Below are 21,869 nucleotides of genomic sequence, written 5' to 3' on the forward strand. Positions count from 1 at the left end.
TATTCAATATATCCTATCTTTATTACTCGTTATTTGGTAAAAGAAAGAAAAAATCAAGTGATATGATCAAATCAAACGGTGCAGATGTTGCATTGTTCAAAAGCCACGCTTTCTTATACAAACCATAAAAATAACACTATTAATATATAGGAGTTCATATTTCTAGAGACAAAATTATATTTGTCATAAATATCAGATTCCATATGATTGAAGACCGTCAAATTCTACTCCAATTATTTACTAGAATAAAATAATAACCAATAAATAAATCAATTAGTGGTACAAAATAATAATTTCTTTTTGGACACATAAATTTGAGATGATGTGCTATTCACATAACACAAATGTGTTAATTATGTGATGATAACTTATAACAAATAAAGTTTATGAAAATTCTACTCTAATTACTGGGTTGGATGAAAAAAAAAAACAAAGGAAAAAATCAATTAGTGGTACAAAAGATGATTTTTTTTTTGTTTTGTTTCTAGACACCCAAATTGAGATGATATTTTAGTGTGAAAAATAGTAAAACCTTGTTCTATATGGTATATTTTATATGAATAGTTATGGTGCTAAAGCTTACGGTTAGCATGCCAACCAACCCACCATCACTCCTACCAGAATGGTACCCGCTCAACCACCTTGTCTGTCAGTGGAAGCCGCAAGGTTTATCTCCGGGTCCCACTGTGAAACATCAAGTCTCCAGATCACAGGTGAGGTACATGAGCCGCGTTCATGAAGAGGAAGTATGGGAGTGTTTTATGAACTCTCCAGCCACCTACCCTGCCAGTGGAGTCAGCAACGTTTTTCCGCTGGGTCCCATAATGAAACATCGACGCTTCCAATCACAAGACAGGTACTCGAGTTGGGCAGCGTCAAAATAATGTAAGGGGCCGAGGAGGTTAAAATAGGCATAATGGAATATGAGGCGTCGGTTTGTTAATATAGGGAAATGTCGAGGGTAGTTTTGACATTTTAGTCGTGGTTGCCATTAGTTAAATACCCAAACCGAGTCGTCGCAATAAGATCGAAAGCGTCCTGCGGACAAACCAATCCATCCGCGAGAGAGAGAAGGGTTTCGCTCGTTCTCGACCACCCCTGCGTCCTCCACACCTCGGGCTTGGCCTTCGATCCTCTTCCGATCCTCCCAACCTCGCCTCCCCCAATGTAAGTGGTCTATTGTCGATCCATCCATCTGCTGTATTTCCTCGTCAAAGTATCTCCTCTTTGCTGATCTATTATGGTTCTTATGGAAACGATGACGCAGATTGGTCGCATGTGAAGTTTCTTCGCTTTTCTAGCTGGTTCTGGGTGTTTTGTTCGATCTGGGTGGTGGATTTTTGAGCTTCTAGGGTAGATTATGTGGTTTATCGTTATTGGATTCCATGTGATGGGAAAATTCAGTCAGATCTTTGATTTCGCTTCAATGGGGTTAACTGAATTGTGGGTTGTTCTTTTATTTTTGTGGGTTTTATTGTTTATGAAAGAGAAGATCTGAGAGATCGGTGGAGGAAAAAATAGGGTTTTGTAGGGTTTCTTTTTTGGTATAATGATATTGAGAACTTTCGGAGGCTTTGCAAAGTTAATTATTTGACCCCATGTGACATTTTTCAAGTGTTGGAAGTGATTTTTTTGGATGTTTTATTTTGTTATATTGATGCTTCGAGATTGGTACTTGAATACCTTTGCTTGTTTGAAGGACGACCATGAGTGACGACGGAGATAGGACCTGTCCTCTGTGCGCGGAGGAGATGGACCTGACTGATCAGCAGCTGAAGCCTTGCAAATGTGGGTATGAGGTACGCATGCCTGCTGACCAAGAAACGAGAGGAAATTGGGTTTTGATATTCAGGCACATGTTTGTCTTTTGATGAATTTATGCGATTGAATTTGCTACTATGTCACGTGAAGATGTACATATCCAAATTAAGTTTTGAAATTGAGGCATTTGATTTCCTTTCTATGAATTCTTAGAGACTGAATTTCACGTTTGGAAATCATTGTGACCTTTATCTTGTCCCCAGATTTGTGTTTGGTGCTGGCATCAAATAAATGACATGGCTGAGAAAGAAGAGACAGAAGGGCGGTGTCCAGCCTGCCGCACACCATATGACAAGGAAAGAATTGTCAGGATGGCTGCCAACTGTAAAAGGTCATTCATCTAATTGGTTTTTCTAAAGAAAAAGGAAAAGTATATCATTTCTGTAGTTTCTTAATATAATACGAGTATTTGTATTTTCTTGCTTTTGGATAGGTTGGTTGCCGAGATAAACGCTGAGAAAAAACAGAAATCTCAAAAGTCAAAGCTGAAAACATCTTTAGAAGCTAAGAAGCATCTTAGCGGTGTTAGAGTGGTCCAACGGAACCTTGTGTACATAATTGGCCTACCTGCTAATTTATGTGATAGAAGTGTGCGTGCTCTGTCTCTTGTGCTGTCAGGATTTGTTCTTTAATAAACATAAAGGGGTGTTTTTGATAACTTTTTTTAGGTTTTGCAGATTCTTGAACGTAAGGAATACTTTGGTCAGTATGGGAAAATCATAAAGGTATCAATTTCTCGTTCTGCAAGTGCCCCTTCCCATCAAGCATCAAGTAACAGCACTTTTAGCGTGTAAGTCTTATTTAACTTGATATTGGTATTATTCTCTAGTTGTTAAGTACAAGGGAATTTTTGTTTCTTGTCACTTGGATTTCTCATTAAACTCAGGAAGCTAATGGTTCTAAGCTTTACAAGTTGCGGTTATGTCATGGTGATTTTCTCGCCAGGCTCTAGTTTCTAGATGTCTTGTTTATTGAATTGACTAATTGGATAATATTATTTCTTCAACTTATGTTGCATATTTTTAGTTAATTACATGTCTCGCGCATAACTGGGTTATGAATTCTCGTTTATTGTGAAATGTATTCTTGTCTTTCTCAGTGGAGATCTGCTATCAAATAAGCATAATCACTTATGCATCTATTGGTGACTATTTTTAAGTGATTTGTAGTGTTCTAGATGCCTTCACATGTAGACAGTCACCTAAGTGTCTTTAATATTTAATACATGTTAAGTTTGGGGATTATATTGGTTTATGTGTTGGTGGTAGATGTTGTTTAATTTCTTTAGTTTTGTACTGTGTTGTTCTTTTATGATGCTTTGTATTGTTAACTTAACTACCTACCTATCTGTTTTTTAAATTTACTTAAGGTTTTCTTTTTCAGCTTCATTCCATGTTTACTTTTTTGGTGGATTGTTACAGGATTTTGGTGATAGTGGTTTGTTAAGTTCAGTGGGCCTAAACTTGTGTCAGACATTTAACAAATTATGTCTTTTCTCTTATCTTTCTTATTAGATTAGGCATGTTAAGACTTAAAAGTGCATGTGTATGACTTACTGTCCTAGGAGCCAAAGGCAATAGAGAAACTGAGGCAATAAACGATAGTATATGTGGAGTGTCCAACCCTTGCAAGTTTCTGCAAATGACTCCTACATGTTATCCTTGAAAATACCATAAAACTGCAAGTTCTACATGGTTACCTGATGCCGTCACTTTAGTTTGCCTATAGCATTTTGTGATATGATTAAGTGTTACAAAAAAAACTGAATGCATATTTAGTTTACCAACATACTGTCACGCACTTAGTTGGTTTTGCCTAAGCTGTGCGGTACTTTTGCGTGTCCGTCTGCAAAGGTCAGCCTTCCCGAAACCTCCTATGGTCCCTCAGGACCTACAAAAGAGAAAACAGGTTAGATAAAACGTCTCACTCGGGAACCACAAGCAATCATTTCGGTAAACACTTCATAGCCAATGCAAATTATAAACAGACTTCACAAGCTCTGAACGGTCACACAACATAGGGTCTGAAATGATCCACTACGGATCGAAATCCCTACAAGTGCCCACATGACACAACATTTGTTTGTAAGCCTAGGACGACCACCAAACTAAAGAAAATGGGGTTGCTAAGTCTACTTATGCAAAGCATGAAGAAAACTGAAAGACAGGGACATACATGAGCATTACATCAAATACCCCATTTATAGTTTTGTCCATGACTTTCTCCCCCACTTATTCCTTTGACGTCCTCATCGAAGCCTTTGCAGACGCTTGATCTCCTCGCCTTTGCTGAGTCTTCAATCTTCTGCTCTAGTTGCAATGCGTCTCTTGGCTCCCAACTGGACTCTGTTGTTATTGTTGAGCAGTCGAACTTTGATCCGTCATGCTGTTTCAATTCGTCAATGACTCTGACTCTGGTGTGGGGTCGGGTGAGTTGTGTTGATTCCTGTTGTTTCCTACAGATCCCTTAAATGAAGAAAAAGATCATCTTTAGTATGCGTCAGTCTCTCAAATGTTTCATGTCGCTTAAACTAGGTTGATGCTTGTTGGAGCTTTAACTAGCATCACCTCGCAAACTTTAAAGTTTTTGGGTCCTTCATAAAATTTGCCCATCGATTCTTTTTTCACTTGGTCATCACTTCCAAGTAGGTTCGTATCACTTCTGCTTTCGATTGGCATTCTGTTGGGAAATGAAACGGTAATATACTCTCAGTAGTACTGATCACTATTGGTGAGGATTTGACAACTATTGTATTCCATTCGGTTTCTTCGAAGGGTCTTTGAACCTGTACAGAGCTCCTTTGCTAGATAGATAAGAGAATTGGGGTACTCGGTTTCACCCATTCTTTTAAGAGTTCAGAAGGTAAAGGTTATTTGACTTCGTCAGTCTCATCGAGGGTTGTACTCTATGCATCGAGCTAGTTACTAGCTGTCGCTTGCTCTTTGCTCACACTTTTTAAGCACTCGAAGTGTTTGCACTCCTTGCATTGAGTTAGCTACTATGATTCACCTTCTTAATGCCATCGAACTTTTGTAATGTAAGAAGTTCTCACCCTAACTTGGAGCAAGTCTCTAGTAGTTTTGGTCACCTCTAGAATTGTACTGTCTTCTCCATAATCTTTGTCGTCTACTCCTCTGAGTTGCAAAGGTATAGCACCACGTACTGTCTACTTCGTTTCCTTGGTCGAGTACTCTTGTATCGACCCAAAGTCCTTTGCTTTCGGCTATCTTAATAAGAAGTTCGTTGACACCGATCTTACGAAGTTCCCTGGCCTCTGCCTTTTAGCCTTGTCTCGATATTTGAAGTTTGCCTCTGCATTCTACACCTCCTCAGCTCTTTTCACGACCAAGCACTCTCCCTCAATGAGAACAAGGGATCGATGACTTCACAGAATTCCTACCTTTGCGGTACAATGGCACTGTTATGCTCATGACCCTACTATCCATCGTCTTGCATCCGCGTCCCTTTCTTCATGATCAGTAGATCTACCTCTGTGGCACTGTGACACTCCTCCGAGTCCAACTCCATTATAACCGATGTTTGGTCTTGGGTAGCTAAGTCCCTCTGAACTCATCGTCGCTTCCTCACCCCTTTCGACCCCCTGCTTTAACACCTCTGTGTTCTCCGAGTAGTTCTCCTTGGTCGATGGAAAGATAGATTGCGACTCCTATGCATGGCCTCCGCCATTATGTTGCAAGGTTTGCACTGATTTTGTTCTCCTTAGCTTCCTTGGTAGCAACGTTCACTTACTCGGCCTTGTTCTCTGCTCCATGTTTCATCTTCTATGCTAACTCTCTTCAAGCGGCTTGGGTCATTCACCAAGTTACACTCAAGTTGCTCCGCTCCTCGATTTGCATTGAGTTGATAGTGGCTCTTGTGCCTACCATTCCATGGGTCGACCCTCCATTGAGTTCGATCTTTATATCGGCTCCAAGTATGCCTTCATTTTGTGTTGCCTCGAGTCGCTCCCCCACTTAATCTCGCAATGCATCCATTAATGCATTACCTGATACGAGATCATGCGATAACTCCTCGTCACTCGCTCGGTCTGTTGAGCTTTGTGGGGTTGTTATCTTGAGATACTTCTTAACATATGCAGTCCGTTGCACATGATTCTCCCTTTGGAGAATCGGGACTTATCCCTCCAAGGTATTTGTCCCATTGGAGCAATTTCTCTCTTCACATCCTTCCCTTTGGAAGTTTCGGAGACCATCATCCCTTTGGACTACTCCGCCTTGTTGAATAAACTGTGCATTGTTCTGCACCCGTAAATGCACTCGCTAGATTGAGACTCCTCGCCAATACAGCCCTTGCTGCACCCCCTCAAGGCCTAGCAACATGCTGAACTCACTGAACACTTCAACCTCATACGAATGCATCCTTCTCATGTCGAAGAGAGTTTCAATACTCCATGGCGTCGAGTTTCGATTGTCTTAGGATGGCCATGAACATTCCATCATCCACATACAATCCCTTTCATGAGTACCAAAATTTTCGAGTTAGCAATTCCCTTCACCTCTATAAGCTTTGCATAATTCTTTCGGTTGCTGAACAACTCATTCCACCTTGCATGGTCTCATCCTTTACCCAACGCCTCACTTGCCTAGAGCACCATCAAGTATGATTGCCAATGTCGAGCCGTAGCTTGAACTCAACCATCCCAACCTTTGTGCACTACGTATTCTTCCCAGCTTGCTTGTCCTCGTGGTGCTTCTTGCGCGAAGGGTTAGTCATTCTTCTGAATGACAATCTCAGATGTCTGCTCATCTGAGCGATTCCTTTTCCCTACATTTTCATGCATGTTTCCTCCAAACGGTTGCGCATGTTGACTGCCTTCAACGCAGCCTCGCTAGGTCCCCCACGTTTGCATGCCAAGTGTTTTTATGTGTGCTTGTCCCACTCTGATACCATATGCCACGCACTTAGTTAGTTTTGCTTAAGTTGTGCTGCACCCTTGCGTATCCGTCCATAAAGGTCAGCCTCCCCGAAACCTCCTATGGTCCCTTAGGACTTATAAAAGAGAAAACGAGTTAGAGAAAGCGTCTCACTTGGGATCCACAAGTAATCATTTTAATAAACACTTCATAGCTAATGCAAATTACAAATATACTTCATAAGCTCTGAACGGTCGCACAACAAAGGGTCTAAAATGGTCCACTAAAGATTAAAATATTCACAAGTGCCCACATGATACAACATTTGTTTGCAAGCTTAGGACGACCACCAAAACTAAAGAAAATGAGGCTGCTAAGCCTACTGCCAGCCCTTTACATGCTATGCAAAGCATGAACAAAATTAAAAGACATTGACATGCATGAGCATTACATCAAATATCCTATTTACAGTTTTGTCCGTGATAATACGGAACTCATGTTTTTGTTCAGAGTGAGTGTTTAACATTACCTATTGAACCTTGTTGGACTAGGTATGTAATGTATGCAAGAGAAGAAGAAGCCATTCGATGTATCCAAGCAGTACACAATTATATTCTGGAGGGTAAAACCTTAAAGTAAGCCTGTAACTTAGAGATTGTTATTTACTTGACCTTTTCATTTTCTTGTGATATTTCTCTAATGACACTGTAGTTTACTTTTGTAGGGCATGTTTTGGTACAACGAAATATTGCCATGCTTGGTTGAGAAATATGGTACGGAGAGTAGCCTATTATTATACTGCTGGTAGTTTCTATATTTGGTAAAATTTGTTTCTCTTTTTTCCTTTCATTCCAAGTAATTGACTTGGTTGTTCAGATCTGCAGCAATCCGGATTGTCTGTATTTGCATGATATAGGTAGCCAAGACGATAGTTTCACAAAGGATGAGGTTATTTCAGCTTATACAAGGTAAATGATAGTTCTTTGTATATTTAACTTTCATCCGAAGGTCAAACTATGTTTTGACCTATTGCACAGAAGCTAAGCTAATCAGTATTTCACACAATGTTTGCTCTCCCTTTTACTTAACATTTGTCTTGTTGTGGCCTTATAGGAGTAGGGTTCCACAAATTGCTTCAAATAGTTCTCAAAGGCGTTCAGGAATTGTTTTGCCTCCTCCAGCTGATGATTCTTCAAATAGTATAACTGCTTCAGCCAGAAATTACATCAAGAGCCCTTCAAATGTAAATCCTAACTATTAGTTTGATTGTCCAGTGAGGCTTAGAACTTGGTTTGAGTTGGGACTTGTTACTTTAGTGTGGAGTTAACCTTATTGATGCGGTTTATGCATTCTTTTTATCTGCTTTGATACATTACATTGACTGATTGTATATAAATGCAGATTGCTTCAACCCAGGTCAAAGGTTCTCCTCCTAGTAGCAGTGCTGGGAAGCTCACGGTTCTTCCTGCTGGTGCTTCATGGTATGATTCTTATTGTTCTTGTTTTTTCTTCTGGTCGAATCATTATCTAAATGTCAACTGTTTGCAGGGGGCTCCGAAGTTCAAACTGCCGGCCTCCAACTGCAAGTGCAGCATGCTCTCAAGTTCCCTATGCAAAACAAAAGGTAGAGACAGTTGGTAATTCGTGTTTGCCTCCTACATCGACTGAAAGCACAAATCATCCTTCTGCATGGAATGAAGTAGTTCCAACATCAAAGGTGCCTGAAGGCCAGATTTTGACAAATACTAAGTTGCCTTCTCTGTTAATGGAAAGCACAAAGCAGTATTGTTCATGGCATGATGACGTAGATATGGCATCAAAAGTGACTGAAAGCAGAGACTCTCCGCAAATTAGTGATGCATCTCAGCCTGATGAACCTTTGAGTCCATCACCAAGAGTAGTAACATCTAGTGATTGTTCCTCCAGATTTTCTTCATGGGATGATAGCATAAACATGACGTCCAAGGTTGGTGAAGAAAACCAAATGGTACATTCTGATGATGGGTTTAGACAACTAGAATATCTAACACCTGTTATTGAAATGCAGTGCCAAGCATCTGTCTCAGATGTATCAACTGTAGATGTCTCAGGTGTAACTCGTATTTCCCAGTTATCATCGAATTTCGTGCATTGCCTTCCAGTCAGTGCACCTGAAGACAAGGAAACATCCATTCATGTGAATGGTGACAACTCAAAGCCAACAAATAGTACAAGTTCTAAAGGTTTTGATAGACAATTTGGCAGGTCTGATTTTGATAGGGCTACACAAGGTTCTAGTACTATCAATGAGGCAACACATAGTTTATGCTCAAGTTTCTCTTCAGTTAGACTAGATAGCCATGATAGGCTGGGTCGATTAAATGTGAACCAGAACCTTATTTCAGATTCTGATAGCCTTACACCTGTAATACCTTTGTGTAATGTCTCAGATCCAGCTCCTTGGAGTAAAGCCTCTCAGTTGCTTGATAAACATGGTGGGAATGAGTCAAAGGATCAGAGTACCGAGCCACTGAAGGAAAAGCTGATTTCTGCAGTTAATAGTAAGGATAGAGTCATACTTCCTTGTGATGATAAAGTATTTCTAGGTAATGTTGATCGCCTGTCATCTTCACATTATGCAAATCATTCACACAATAGTGGCAATTGTTCAAGTTCTACTTCTTCAAACACAGATGCCCAAAATAAGCAAACCCCAAGAGCTGACAGAAATCTGGAGATGTGTTCGTTTCCTTTAGGAGAATATGCCTTGTCCAATGGTTGCGATGATCAAAGCAGTTCACCCAGGGAGAGTTTTAGGTGTCCTGAGATGAACTGCAATGAAGAAAAAGTGAAATCTTCAGGAAGAGTTGATGATATAGCCTATAATAACAAATATGCAACTGTAAATTTAAAGGGGGAGAGCAGCATCATTTCGGATATACTGTCACTAGATGTTGACCCATGGGATGACTCATCAAACACAGTTAACAGTTTTGCTAGTCTTCTTGGTGAAACTGAAAAACAGGAAAGGTCTTTTAAATTATTGAGTTCATGGAAATCCAACAACAGCAACCAATCTAGATTTTCATTTGCCAGGCAAGAGAGCCAAGGGAATATAGTGCAACCTATCAGAAGTGAGGTCTATGCACAGAAGTTTTGCTCCTCGTCACATGATTCATATGAAAGTGGGCTTCGAAATGGAATTTTGTTCAATACTTTTGAGGCACCCAACACTAACATCATGAGCAACCCTGTCATCTCACCAGATAAGGCTGCTAGTAAGTACTTGTTCAATATTAGTATATTTTAGTCAGAAAACAAATTTCTTTGCTTTTTTATTGTCAACTTTCTAATAGTATTGCTGCTCTGTTGCTGCTTTTAATATCTTTAAGGTGTTGCTGTTTTTTTCCTTTTCTCTGCTGCTTTATGGGTGCTTTTGTTTCGCTATTGAGATTGTTTCAATATTTTCGGAGCCTGAGTCCATTAGACATGGTTTCAAAAACAATTAATGTGGCCGCATATCTTGGTCTGGTCGGTGGCTTAACCACATATGTCGCCACATACGCAGAGCAGCCTCATATTTAGATCTGTGTCTTAACTGCATCATATACCTGTTATGTGACAGCATTATGCGTCTATGCTGCATAATTGCAATTCATAGCAACTGCATAAGGTGCATGTGTTGTATATGTGAACAAACTTGGACCCAACTCAAGGCTAAAACCGAAGCTGGTGTAATCTGTTAAAGGATTTTATGCACTAAATGATGCAAGGCTACAAGAGCCTTTTATCATTTCTCCAACACCACCGTTTCTTCTGCTTGAGCCATGGTTTGCCAACTCTTCTCTCTTTAATCCCACTCCTTGTCATCCTCAATTATCTCACCTTCTAGAAGAAGTGCAATTGGAGGAGTTCCATAATGTTTCTTTGTTTCTTCTGTTTGAGCCCTAGTCCATCATGATTGTGCCCTCCTGGTCTCTAATCAGTGGTGTTGCATGGGTGTCTGCAACTTCATTGTGAAATTTTCTGCTTCCCTTCATTTGCTTTGCTATTATCCTGTGAAAGAGGTAAGTTTGCAGCAATGGTTACTCAGAAGCCTTTACTCTTTTATTTTTATCAAGGAACTTTTGGTTTGTTATGGAATTCCCTTTCTGTATTTCTAATGTGGACTATGTTCCCAATCTCCTGCTCTTAAAAGTTTGAACTAATTTCATGTTTGTGCTTAGCATTTGAGTTCTGTTTGATTGCTATATTTTGTTTTTGTGGTATATTATATTGTAAATATTTTTAGTTTTATCAAGGATTGACTAGCTAATCTTAGGAAACATGAAAATGATGCAATTATGAGTAATTAAGCTCGTTATGCTATGTTTCAATGTACTGAGATATGCCATCATTATGGTTGTATTGATTGGAATATATTCTCTTACTCATTTGTTATGCATAATTTCATTTTGTTTTGGACTTATATTTTAGGCAGTTTGAAATCTAACTGCAGATGCCTGTGTATATATGCAGCACAGCATATGCACTATGTCATGATGCGGTCACCTGCATACTGCTTTCAGTTTAGACCTTGCCTATAGCCAACTTGTCACGTTGTGGCAAGTGAGCCTGACCCATGAATGGTGTTGTCCAATTATCATAGCTGATATATTTTCTTTTTTTTTTGTGACAGGTTTTGTCACTTATTATTAATGTTAGCAATGGATACATTACATGGATACAATACTTCAAATGTCCAATTATGTTTATTGAGCATGTAGTGCCAATATAATCTTGACTTAGAAGTATATACCGTCATATTATTATTTATTGTTGTTGTTATTATTATTATTATTATTATTATTTGTGTGTTTGTACTTTGTATGCGTTCTATATTGCTGATGATATTCATAGTTTTGTAATTGTTGCTCTCATAAATGGAAGGTACTTCAAGGTCTAAGATATCAGCACCACCTGGATTTTCAGCTCCAAACAGAGTTCCTCCTCCAGGTTTTTCTTCTCAAGATAGATTTTATGAAACACATGAGGCAGCGTTGTCAGGTTTGTGTATCAAATCTGACTAGTTTTCTTGTAGGGTCTTCAGTTCCCTAATGTGTTTCTGTTTTCTTGCAGAAAATCATCTGGTTGGTAGTCCAGCTGGAAATCGTTATCAGTCACATATAGCTGGAAATCCTGGTGATGTAGAACTTATTGATCCAGCAATTTTGGCTGTCGGCAAGGGACGAATGTCACTTGGAATAGATAATTTAGGTTTGGGCCTTAAATCTACATTTCCTGTGCAGAGTAGCCCTTCAGATAATGACCTGAGACTTCATTTATTTCAGCAGCAGTCTCTCTCTTCTTATCAGAACTTGAGCTTACCAGATTGTGTGGGAGATAGATTTTTGCCATTACGTGATGCATATATCACATCTCAACTTTCAGCAGAAAACCACTGTAGTCTTTCTCCAATGGTGCAGATGTCACTTCAACAACTGAGAAATTCACAATTGTTGAATAAACAGTGGGATGGCTTTAATGATTTATGGACTGGAAGTGATATGGGTATGAGTGAAGTCATGAGGAATGAAAGATTTGGGCTTAGCAACTTCTATTCTAGCAATGAGGACAAAAAACTTCATTTCCCAAATGGTGATCTATATAACAGGGAATTCAGGATGTAATGCTTAACTGTTTCTGTGAAACATTTGTCCATCTCCCATGTATGTCAGTGTATCTCTGAATAAGTAACAGTTGATTCTTTTGAGGAGATGTGGATGTTGATGGCACGTGCACTGCTACTCCCAAAGTTCGTCGTGCATCATAAAGGTGGGAGTTTATGTTCTGACCTTTTTCCATCTAAAGGTTAATATTGGTTTATCCTTCTGAATTAAATGTGAGAACACTAGGAGAACCATTGGTGAACAAAAAACATATTGCCTTTTTATAATTGGTGAGACTTAAAAAGGTTGGGTTTTCAGAGTGGTTTCTTGATTTCAGATATCATTAGGGGACAGAAGTTTGATAATGAAGAACTTTCCCATTGGGGTCTGTGTTAGGAATTGGAGCATTGCTTCCTAGGTTTTTGATATAATGCATGCCAGTTGAGCGGGCTAAGTTTGCATGTGCATTATTGGAGCAAACATACCAAATGATTCCTTCACTGTTGCTTGTTTACTGCTCTCTTGGTCAGTTGGTCTTAATATAGGCTGTGCATTTTTATTGTTTAGTGGAAGTTGCTGCATATAAGTGATTGTGTATTTTGACTAACAAGGCTCAATTTAAGACAAAGCTTGTGACTCATGTTGGAGAAATGTTGATAAGATCCATCGTCATTGCACAAGGATCCCTAGTGTGCTTGTGCTGAAGTTTGACTCATCAGTTGGTTTGAAATTCACACAGTATTGCCAGGTAGATTTATCATTGCTTGTTTGTTATGATCTTTTTACATTCTTTAATAACTGTTCTAGTTCTTCTGCATTTAAATTGCTTAAATTGTAATAGCATATTCTTTTATGCTTTACTTCTCAAAATTATGTGGTAATGCCATTCTGTTTTCTGTTGGATGTTAAAACTATATACTTATGGAGTTCTGATGATTGATGTCTACATATATTTAATTGCGTCAAGCTTAGAGCAAAGCACATATTGGCCATTGGCTAAGTAAATAATGTCTGCAATGGCTTTGATCTGATCATTGACATTTTTCTGGGAATAGCCACACTTGGAAATATCATTTATCCTTTGTTGTAGTTACTGTTTTTGCTTATCTGCAAAGAAAAGTTGTCATACATCTATCTCAATGGAGGCTGGTTGCAGGGTGCAGTAATATCGAAGCGTTCATATAGGGGAATTGGCAGGATTAGTGATGACTGAGCTTTCATCTTCATGCTTTTACATTTTGTATTTTCAGATTTTGGTAAATGACAATTCTGTTGTAAAACTCCACCAGTAGTTTCTTATTTTTGCATATGTTCGCCCCCGTTCCGACTGTTGTCAATTGAGAGCTTTGGACTATCTAGTTAGCGTTTCCGAGTTTGGCTTGATCTTTTTATAACCCATGCTTCGACATCAGACCAAGTTATTCGTACGGTAGATGTAGTTATTTCGGTTGTGGCGTAGATGTCTTGGAATTAATTTCTCTTGCTTTTTTTTCTTTAATTTTCCACAATAAAGATCATGATTCTCTTGGTTATATGTTTTATTAGGTCCTGTATTGGATTTTCTTGGTGCCAACGATTCGGACAACTAACTGTTGGTTGAATATATTTCTCACAATTATTTTTTGCATGATGGATGTAATGCTGATTTGTGTAGGTCTCAAGTTCACGATGCTTGAATCTGTGTGTGTATGATTGTGCCATATCTTAGTGTAGCTGAGACTATTTACATAAACCAATGAAACATCTATGGTTATGTAGTTTGTGAGATTCTATATTAGTATCTGACCCGACCCCCCATGAATCCTAACTTTAAATTCAACCAACTTTAGAAGTAGTGTCCATGGGTCAAGTACATGGTAATTTTGATAATTTTGTATAATTGGGTAGTTTTTCCTTAAATATCCATGCTTATTGATTGGTCCCCCTAAACTTGTTTGGATCATCTTATAATTTTGATAGATTTGAAGCTTACTTGTAGAGAATTTGTTAGATTATCATGAGGTCCTAAGATCTAAACTCGTCCTCACCATTTATACTATGCAAAACTAAGAAGTGGACATCTGAGTCGAATTGATGAGTTCATATATTTGGACCTGCGGACATTCGAATGTCAGGTTATTGTTAATTCGACACCAACTTAGATATCTTGTTATCTCAACACACGTGGTCGATATGATGGTACTACTAATTGTAACATTGGATCGACTGCCTTGTCAAACGAGTACTGTTTGATGGTTTCATTTTGTAAAATCATTCAAACTTAGTTTGGGATTGATTGAGTTTGCGACTCGACACCCCATGTCTCTTGGCACTAAGATTCATTTGACTTGACACCCCCAACTCAATTAAGAAGATTTTGACTCCGTGACCCGACACCCCTGGATAGATAGCAAAGGATATGGCATCGACTTGTATGAATTTTAATGTTACACAAGTATTGTTCAAATATAACTACTAAATAATATGAATTCCTTCATCCATGCAAAGACCAAAGAGATGACATGTTGTAGTGCTGTGGAGAGTCCAAAGCAGTACCGAGCACTCACATGTCACGCGCACTACGACGGGTGGTCGGGCAACAGCAGCAACGACTTAAATCGACCACTGTTCTTCTGGTGGCTGCCGCCGCTTCTGCCCCACTATGCCGAACCAAACCGCCCCCCCCTACTCCTACTGCGTGTACGCCGCCGAGAAGTCAAACAGAAGAGCACAACAGGCGCAGCTCCGCCCTTCCCTTCCCACCCAACGAAACAAATCCAATCCTGTGCTAAGTCTTACGAGAACGATTGCAGACACCATACATACCATGCAGCAGTAGCTGCTGCAGGTACTGCACACCCCCCACACCATCAGCGACCATGGCTAAAGTTGCTCTCCTTTTTTCTTTCTTGACTCGAGGGTGGTAGGACTGCAGGCACAGCAGCAGCAGCAGCTTCATCTGCTTCAGCCATGGGATGTGATGGTCCTGCTTTTCATGTGACCCTGTCTGCCCAAATCGATACAGCCGAGTCGCTTCCATCATGATTTATTTGCCCAGACAAGCTTCAAGTTTTCGCTACCCAACTCTGCGTCCTCATCATGCAAAGCTAACGACAGGTTGGTGGCGAACTCCGCTAGAGGCCAAACCCCCTCGGAGATGGCGGCCGCGCCCCGTCGATCGGCCATCTCTACTACGACTTCTTTTCCTTGCTGTGTTCCCACGTTATGTCACCATGTTCAGCTTAAATGATTACATTACAACCAACACCCTAATTCGACTTACCTCTCTGAATTCAGCTTAAATTTTGATCGTCAATTTGATATATATTGACTTTAACTAAATCGAAAAATGATGGCGCTATTGATGATCAAATTTGAAAATAATTTGGTTCCGTTTTCAATATCGAGGTATTATTATTATTATTATTATTATTATTATTATTATTATTATTATTATTATTATTATATAAATGATAAATAGTGAGAATCTTAACCCCATAAGCTAGCCGACATCACTAAAAAAATAAAAATAATATTTAAAGTGAGAAAAATAAGAAGACTTACATCCTACTAAAAAGGCATCCTATACATAGTGGTATAATCTTATATTAATAGGAAAGATCTATGGTTGATTTTAAAAAAATTATCTTATTGATGTTGATGTGGTGGATGAGTCAACTTATTTTTGGTGAGATTTGTCTAATGGAAAATATTCACCATATTAATGAATATTTTTGAGAAAAATAAATAATCCATTGCTATCGTATTTAAACAATAAAGAAAGAAAGAAAGAAGAAGGAAGAGAAAAACAATTTATTGCTATCTATACCCTAATTGTCAAATAATGAAATATACATGTAATTATTAACTTTATTATTATTATTATTATTATTATTATTATTATTATTATTATTATTATTATATATATATATATATATATATATATATATATATATATATATATAATGATATAATCGAAGAGTAACTCGAATTTGAGGGAAAAAAAGATAATGCCATAATACATGAGATAGTAAATGAGTTAGTTAGTAAATGATCGATTAGTAATTGAATCTTATACTATAAATAATATCAAAATCTAAAAAACATGACTGAGTTAGTGAATGATCAATTGTCTAAACTAAAATATGTACTAAGTTAGATCCATTAGGGAACTCCTACCACCATCTAATAAAGAAGCTATTGCAAGTCTCACAAGGAGAAGCTTCAATGTTCCAAGTATTCACCTTGGAAAATACATTGTGTATTGACTATATGAGTTACAAATACTAGCATTATGAATAAGAAGGTTAGCAAATTTTGGTGCGAGTAAACAACTCCAAAGCTATAGTAGTATTAAGTTAAACTAGAACAAATTGTACTACAAAAATATAATGGATATTTATCGATGAAACAACGATTAACCAAGTGCTCAATTAGATGGGTTGATTAGATAGATCACTTTCATGATATATAAATATATTAATTATCTAGCATATAATAATACTATTAGTCCACCGATGAAACCGGGGATTAGGAAGCACAATATCATCAAGTGTTTAATTATTATACGCATAATAAGTCCTAATATGATCCGTGTAACGTAATATACACCATGATAATAATAGAAAATATATGATTTAGACATGAGCATGAATCACACTGAATTAAGAGAGATTTACATCAGTTTTTCTTAGAATGCTAAGAACTATATTTTGGATAGATTATAAGAACTCATGATATTTACCATAAAATAGAAGTTAAATTCTCCATAGAATGAAGGGCAAAGCAAGTAGTATGGAGTATGGTAATCAACTTCATGCACTGAATTTTCCAATATTTCCTAGAAATTCATGAACAAGAAACAAAAAACAAAGAGTTGTAATTGCAACAAAAAAAGACATGCAACATGCTTTAGGGATTCTAAAGATCACTGAAATTAATGTGCACAACTCTCACCCCTCACCTCAAAAGAAGAGGAGAGAGAATGAGGAGATGGTAGACCACAATGCATATATGGCTCTCATCCTTCTCTCTTCTCCTAGGCTGTCTATGCATGTTTCACTATGGATATCGCCAACACCACAATTGCAACTGAGGAATCACTGTCCAAACTCAAAGAGAATCGATTCCATTCGTTTCTTTTGTTCTCAGCCACCAATTGCCACAATCAATAGTTTAGTTGTCACCTAAACCATCACCATCATCACTGTTGCTACTGTTCTAAACAAAGGTAGGAATAGGAAGTCATTCCTCGAGCTCAAATAGTTGGCTCTCTCCTATCATCTCCACTATACCCACCCTAAATCACCAACACCTATATATTAGGCTATTTGCCAATCGAAAAGGGTTTATATTTGACAAGCAAAAAGAGACAATGATGTTTGTGTTAGGTCCCAAAACAAGCACTTTTGATAGTAACATAAGACTAAAACAAAGGAAAATTTATATGCAACTCATTTCATGCTCATAGTGATAGTATGAGTGGGCAATTCATGATCTTAAGGAACTAGCAACGGTGATAAGAAAAAAATTGCAATGTAATAGTAGAGATGGTTTTGGCAATTCTAATGGTAAATGATGATAATAATGATTTTATGATAAATAATAGACAGAAAAAAAAGGAATAAAACCGCGGTAATATTATGACAAGAAAGAAGAATGAGAACAGCTCCTTCAAGCTTGCTTGATCACCATATTTATTTTGTGTTTAGGGTTTTATGATGTTAGAAAGGGAGAAAGAGTTCCAAAAGAGATGGAAGATGGTAGCAATGATTTTGTTTTTTGATAATTTGTATATAAAAGAATTAGTAGTATACACTCTAATAAAGGCTTATATTTCTCTTTCATATCCATATTTTATCTAAACAAAAAATGATTGTGACAAATATTTTGATTGGTATGTATATATATATATATATAAAATCTATGATCACAAATGATGGTAATAAAAAATTTTGGAAGCTTAAGATGTTAGGAAGGTATCTAAAAAAACATGGAGATTCTAACAAAGGATATGAATGACATACTATTTTGGAATATTTAAGCAAGAAAACATCTGCTTTTTCATGCACAAACAATAAATTTGACTTCTTTATGAAATAAAAACTAACAACAAAGTAAAGTAGAAAAATATTTGGTGTCTATTTGCTAAAGGATGCCTAATGCAGATGCTAACTACGCTTATGCGCTTGAAGACTATGACTATATATATATATATATATATATATATATTAGAGAGAGAGAGGACCACAAGATGAAGGGGTGAGTGAGAACCCAAGCATCGTTACCAGCAAGCACGCGTACAGTAACCTAACGAAGCCATGTGGTGGCACCAGAGACGGTGGGACCCGCGCGACGAAGCGTCACTATTGCGCTGCACGCCGCCGTGGGACCCGCACCCTTCTCCTTCCCTCCCCCCCCCCCCCCCCCCTCTCCTCTTCGTTCCCCCACCTCTCTCTCTCTCTCTCTCTCTTCATGAAGTTGTGGCAGGTGCGACTGGAATTTTCCAATGCTTTCTCAGCGTGCAAGCCATAACCACAGCGTTCCCTTTCGTACGTACACAGCCTAATCATTTCCTCCCCCACCCCCCCCCCCCCCCCCTCTCTCTCTCTCTCTCTCTCTCTCTCTCTCTCGCATTTGTTTCTCCGTTTGGCCCCTGCGGCAACTTGGCCTATCTATCTGTCGATCTCAGCTTGATTTCTCCGAGGTTCTCTTTTGCATGCATGGAAACTCCCAATGCCCGCAACCAGGTAATTGTGATCGCCACCCCCCTCACCACACCTTCTTTACCGGCGGAGTCCCCGAATTTGCCCTGCTGTTTTGGATTACAACGGATCTCCCTCTCGTTTCACTTCGATCGGCTTAGAATGATTTGCGGTTGATCATGCTGGATCAGATCAGATATATGTTGTTCCTGATCTTTTTTCATGCATGTCTTTCCCGGTTTAGCTGCTGCACAGTCTCACCGTCGTATGTATGTCGTCGATCTACTTATTGATGAGTTGTCTTGGTGTTCTTTCATGTGATTTTGTGACTGCAAGCTTGGATTTCCCCCAGTAACTCTCGAATCATCCTCGATCTCATGTCGAGGAAAGGATCTGTAGCATTCTTTTCGCGGAGGAGGCTATCTCATCTGGAGCATTAAAGCCATGTCTTGTTAGTTCCTCAGCTTCTTGTCTTGAAGTAAAGGCAATCAGTAAAGTTAACCTAGAAAAGAGTTTGATGGGTCTTTCATCGACATAAGATGTTTCTGGGTTGGATCTTTGCATGTTTACTTTAGATTCCTCCTTGTGTTCTTATCATGGAGCTTAGGTTACATCTCACTACATCTTTCTTCTTGCACCTTCTTCTGTGGGATTCTTCCTACGCTAAAGCTACCAAATCGACTTTGCTTCTTCGGTTCAGCGTTTGGGATGCTTATCTTGACATTATTTTCCACTGCACGTAGCTGCTTTTGCAAAGGCTGACATCTCACTGTAATGCTCTTTAACAGTCCTCCTCCGATGACGGCATATTAAGTCTGCATGTTAGATCCGAAAGAAAGAAGGTTTTTTTCTTGAAGATTGGTCGATCTTGTGGTGTTCTCGGAAGATCCGAGTTGACTTCCCTTCTATGTGTTCTTTTCTTGTTCATTTCCTCTCCTCGTGATTCCTTCTGCAGGCCATGGCTAGCCATCAGCTGGAAGGATTATTGTCATGCCCCAAGAACCAGCAGCAGCAGGAAAGGAAGCCAAGGCCTCACCCGGAACAGGCCCTCAAGTGCCCAAGGTGTGCCTCCACCAACACCAAGTTCTGCTACTACAACAATTACAGCCTCTCCCAGCCCAGATACTTCTGCAAGGGTTGCAGGAGGTACTGGACTCAAGGAGGCTCTCTCAGGAATGTCCCTGTGGGAGGTGGCTGCAGGAAGAACAAAAGATCATTCTCTTCCTCCTCTTCCAGAAAGGCACAGGACCAAGATCTCATCACTGCCACCAACTCCTTCAATCCACTCCCCTCCCCTACCTTCATCCCTCCACTCTCCAGTGACCTCACCTTAGCCTTCGCTGGCCTCCACAAGCAACCACCCAACCATGGCCACAGCCTTCTCCTAGGGCATCCTAACAATGAGTCCCTCCCTGCTGTCACAACAAACCATGGCTTTCTTGACATTCTAAGGAGCGACTCCATTGACAGTATCAACCCAAGTGGCTTAGACAACTACCTCTACTATGGATTTGGTGTCAGTGGGAATGTGGAGGTGGGAGGTGGTGCCAATGGAGAAGATGATGGGTTTCTGTCCTTCCATGGGGGACTGGGTGGTGCAACAGCAACAGCAGCAGCCAGCCAAGGTTCATGCAAGGACATGGATGAAGGGGAGACCAAAGTGTTGATGGGTGGTGATGGGAACTTGGCTGTGGACTCTGGAAGAGAGTGGACTGCTATGGGTTCTTCCTGGCATGGACTCATCAACAGCTCCTTGATGTCAGGAGCAGGAATAGATGTGTCCTCTACCCTCGGAGATGCCCATGCCTTCTTCTAAAATCCCTACATTCTCAGTTCTTTCATTGCATATTTTTGGCTTTTCTTTCTTTCCTTCCGTTCTCTATATATTGTGGGAGTGATGATCTGAAAGATATATATATATATATATATATATATATATATATATATATATATATATATATATATATATATATATATATATATATATATGTATGTTATACCGTAAAATTAGACTTTAGAGAGATTGGCTTGATAACTTAGAAGTGTGGAAATATATGATGATGACCACTCACATCTATCCAAGTCTAGCTAGCTTAGTTGCTCTCCGTGGAGGCAATAGGAGGAAGGAAGACAGAGATGCCTGATGATATAATACTCGATCTAGTGTAGGTTAGGAATGTGTGATGAGAATCTAGGCAGAGATTTGACTCCATGCGCAGCAACAACAAAATCTTAGTGGAGATATGGAGGATATCTTTTTGTCAAAGAAAAGCTTGTTGTTGGACCTGCCTGAGGTGGATTACTAGTGCATGCCTGCACATGCACAGAAGTCCTCACAGACCATGATGCTTGGCTGGAAGAAGACTTCCACTTGTATGTACTCTGCAGAAGATTGGATGCAATGCAGAACTGGAAATTAATAGCTCTGGGAGAAGGATTGTTGTGATGTTTGATGCTGTAGATTACTCTGATAGATTTACATTATTTATCCCAAGTTGGAAGACATTGACTGTGATGGTTAGAACTGCAGAGCTATGTTGTATTCTCTTGTTTGTCTTACCCACCTGTAATTGTCATGAACCACTGACAGACTTGCATGTCTGATGTTCTTTGAAGTTGCAAGACAATGATTGTGATAAATAGAACTGCAAAGCCCTCTCTCTGTCTCTCGTCCTACCAAGAATCCTTTATAATGATGACAATGGTGAGGTTTCCAAAGATAATTGATGGAGTGCAGTATTACATATGTTCACATTGGGAATTCTGCATCATTTTATTGATTTCTTACTTTGAGTTTTGTTTTGCCATGCAATTCTTTGAAACAAGAACACATTTTGATGCAAATTCTATCAAACAGGTTGAGA

The 21,869-nt window shown here is 39.1% G+C and overlaps 2 protein-coding genes across 9 annotated transcripts; both read left to right on the forward strand.

Moving 5' to 3' along the window:
• Positions 1-1,030: 1,030 nt before the first annotated feature.
• On the forward strand, positions 1,031-13,218 carry LOC104000119 (uncharacterized). 4 transcript variants are annotated; one of them, XM_065128068.1, is made up of 14 exons: positions 1,031-1,167; positions 1,700-1,799; positions 2,025-2,152; positions 2,255-2,411; positions 2,499-2,611; positions 7,247-7,330; positions 7,420-7,468; positions 7,572-7,663; positions 7,809-7,938; positions 8,097-8,176; positions 8,244-9,280; positions 9,368-9,952; positions 11,604-11,720; positions 11,793-13,218. In XM_065128068.1, coding segments are annotated over exons 1-14 (3,225 nt in total). In that variant the 5' UTR covers positions 1,031-1,165; the 3' UTR covers positions 12,344-13,218. The 4 variants fall into 4 exon arrangements, with proteins under 4 accessions (XP_064984140.1, XP_018675401.2, XP_009420347.2 ...); XM_018819856.2 differs by having other exon boundaries at positions 8,244-8,661; positions 8,743-9,952; XM_009422072.3 differs by having other exon boundaries at positions 8,244-9,952.
• Positions 13,219-18,757: 5,539 nt separating this feature from the next.
• Positions 18,758-20,878, forward strand: LOC104000120 (dof zinc finger protein DOF3.2). Of its 5 annotated transcripts, none has more exons than XM_018819892.2 (3): positions 18,763-18,852; positions 19,794-19,847; positions 19,961-20,878. In XM_018819892.2, exon 3 carries the CDS (start codon positions 19,964-19,966, stop codon positions 20,819-20,821), a length of 858 nt encoding a protein of 285 aa, XP_018675437.1. In that variant the 5' UTR covers positions 18,763-18,852; positions 19,794-19,847; positions 19,961-19,963; the 3' UTR covers positions 20,822-20,878. The 5 variants fall into 5 exon arrangements, with proteins under 5 accessions (XP_009420352.1, XP_018675437.1, XP_009420351.1 ...); XM_009422075.3 differs by lacking the exon at positions 18,763-18,852 and adding an exon at positions 18,943-19,050; XM_009422077.3 differs by lacking the exon at positions 19,794-19,847 and having other exon boundaries at positions 18,758-18,852.
• The last annotated feature ends 991 nt before the right edge of the window (positions 20,879-21,869 follow it).

The sequence above is a fragment of the Musa acuminata genome, chromosome BXJ2-10 (assembly GCF_036884655.1).
Source record: "Musa acuminata AAA Group cultivar baxijiao chromosome BXJ2-10, Cavendish_Baxijiao_AAA, whole genome shotgun sequence".
NCBI lineage: Eukaryota > Viridiplantae > Streptophyta > Magnoliopsida > Zingiberales > Musaceae > Musa > Musa acuminata.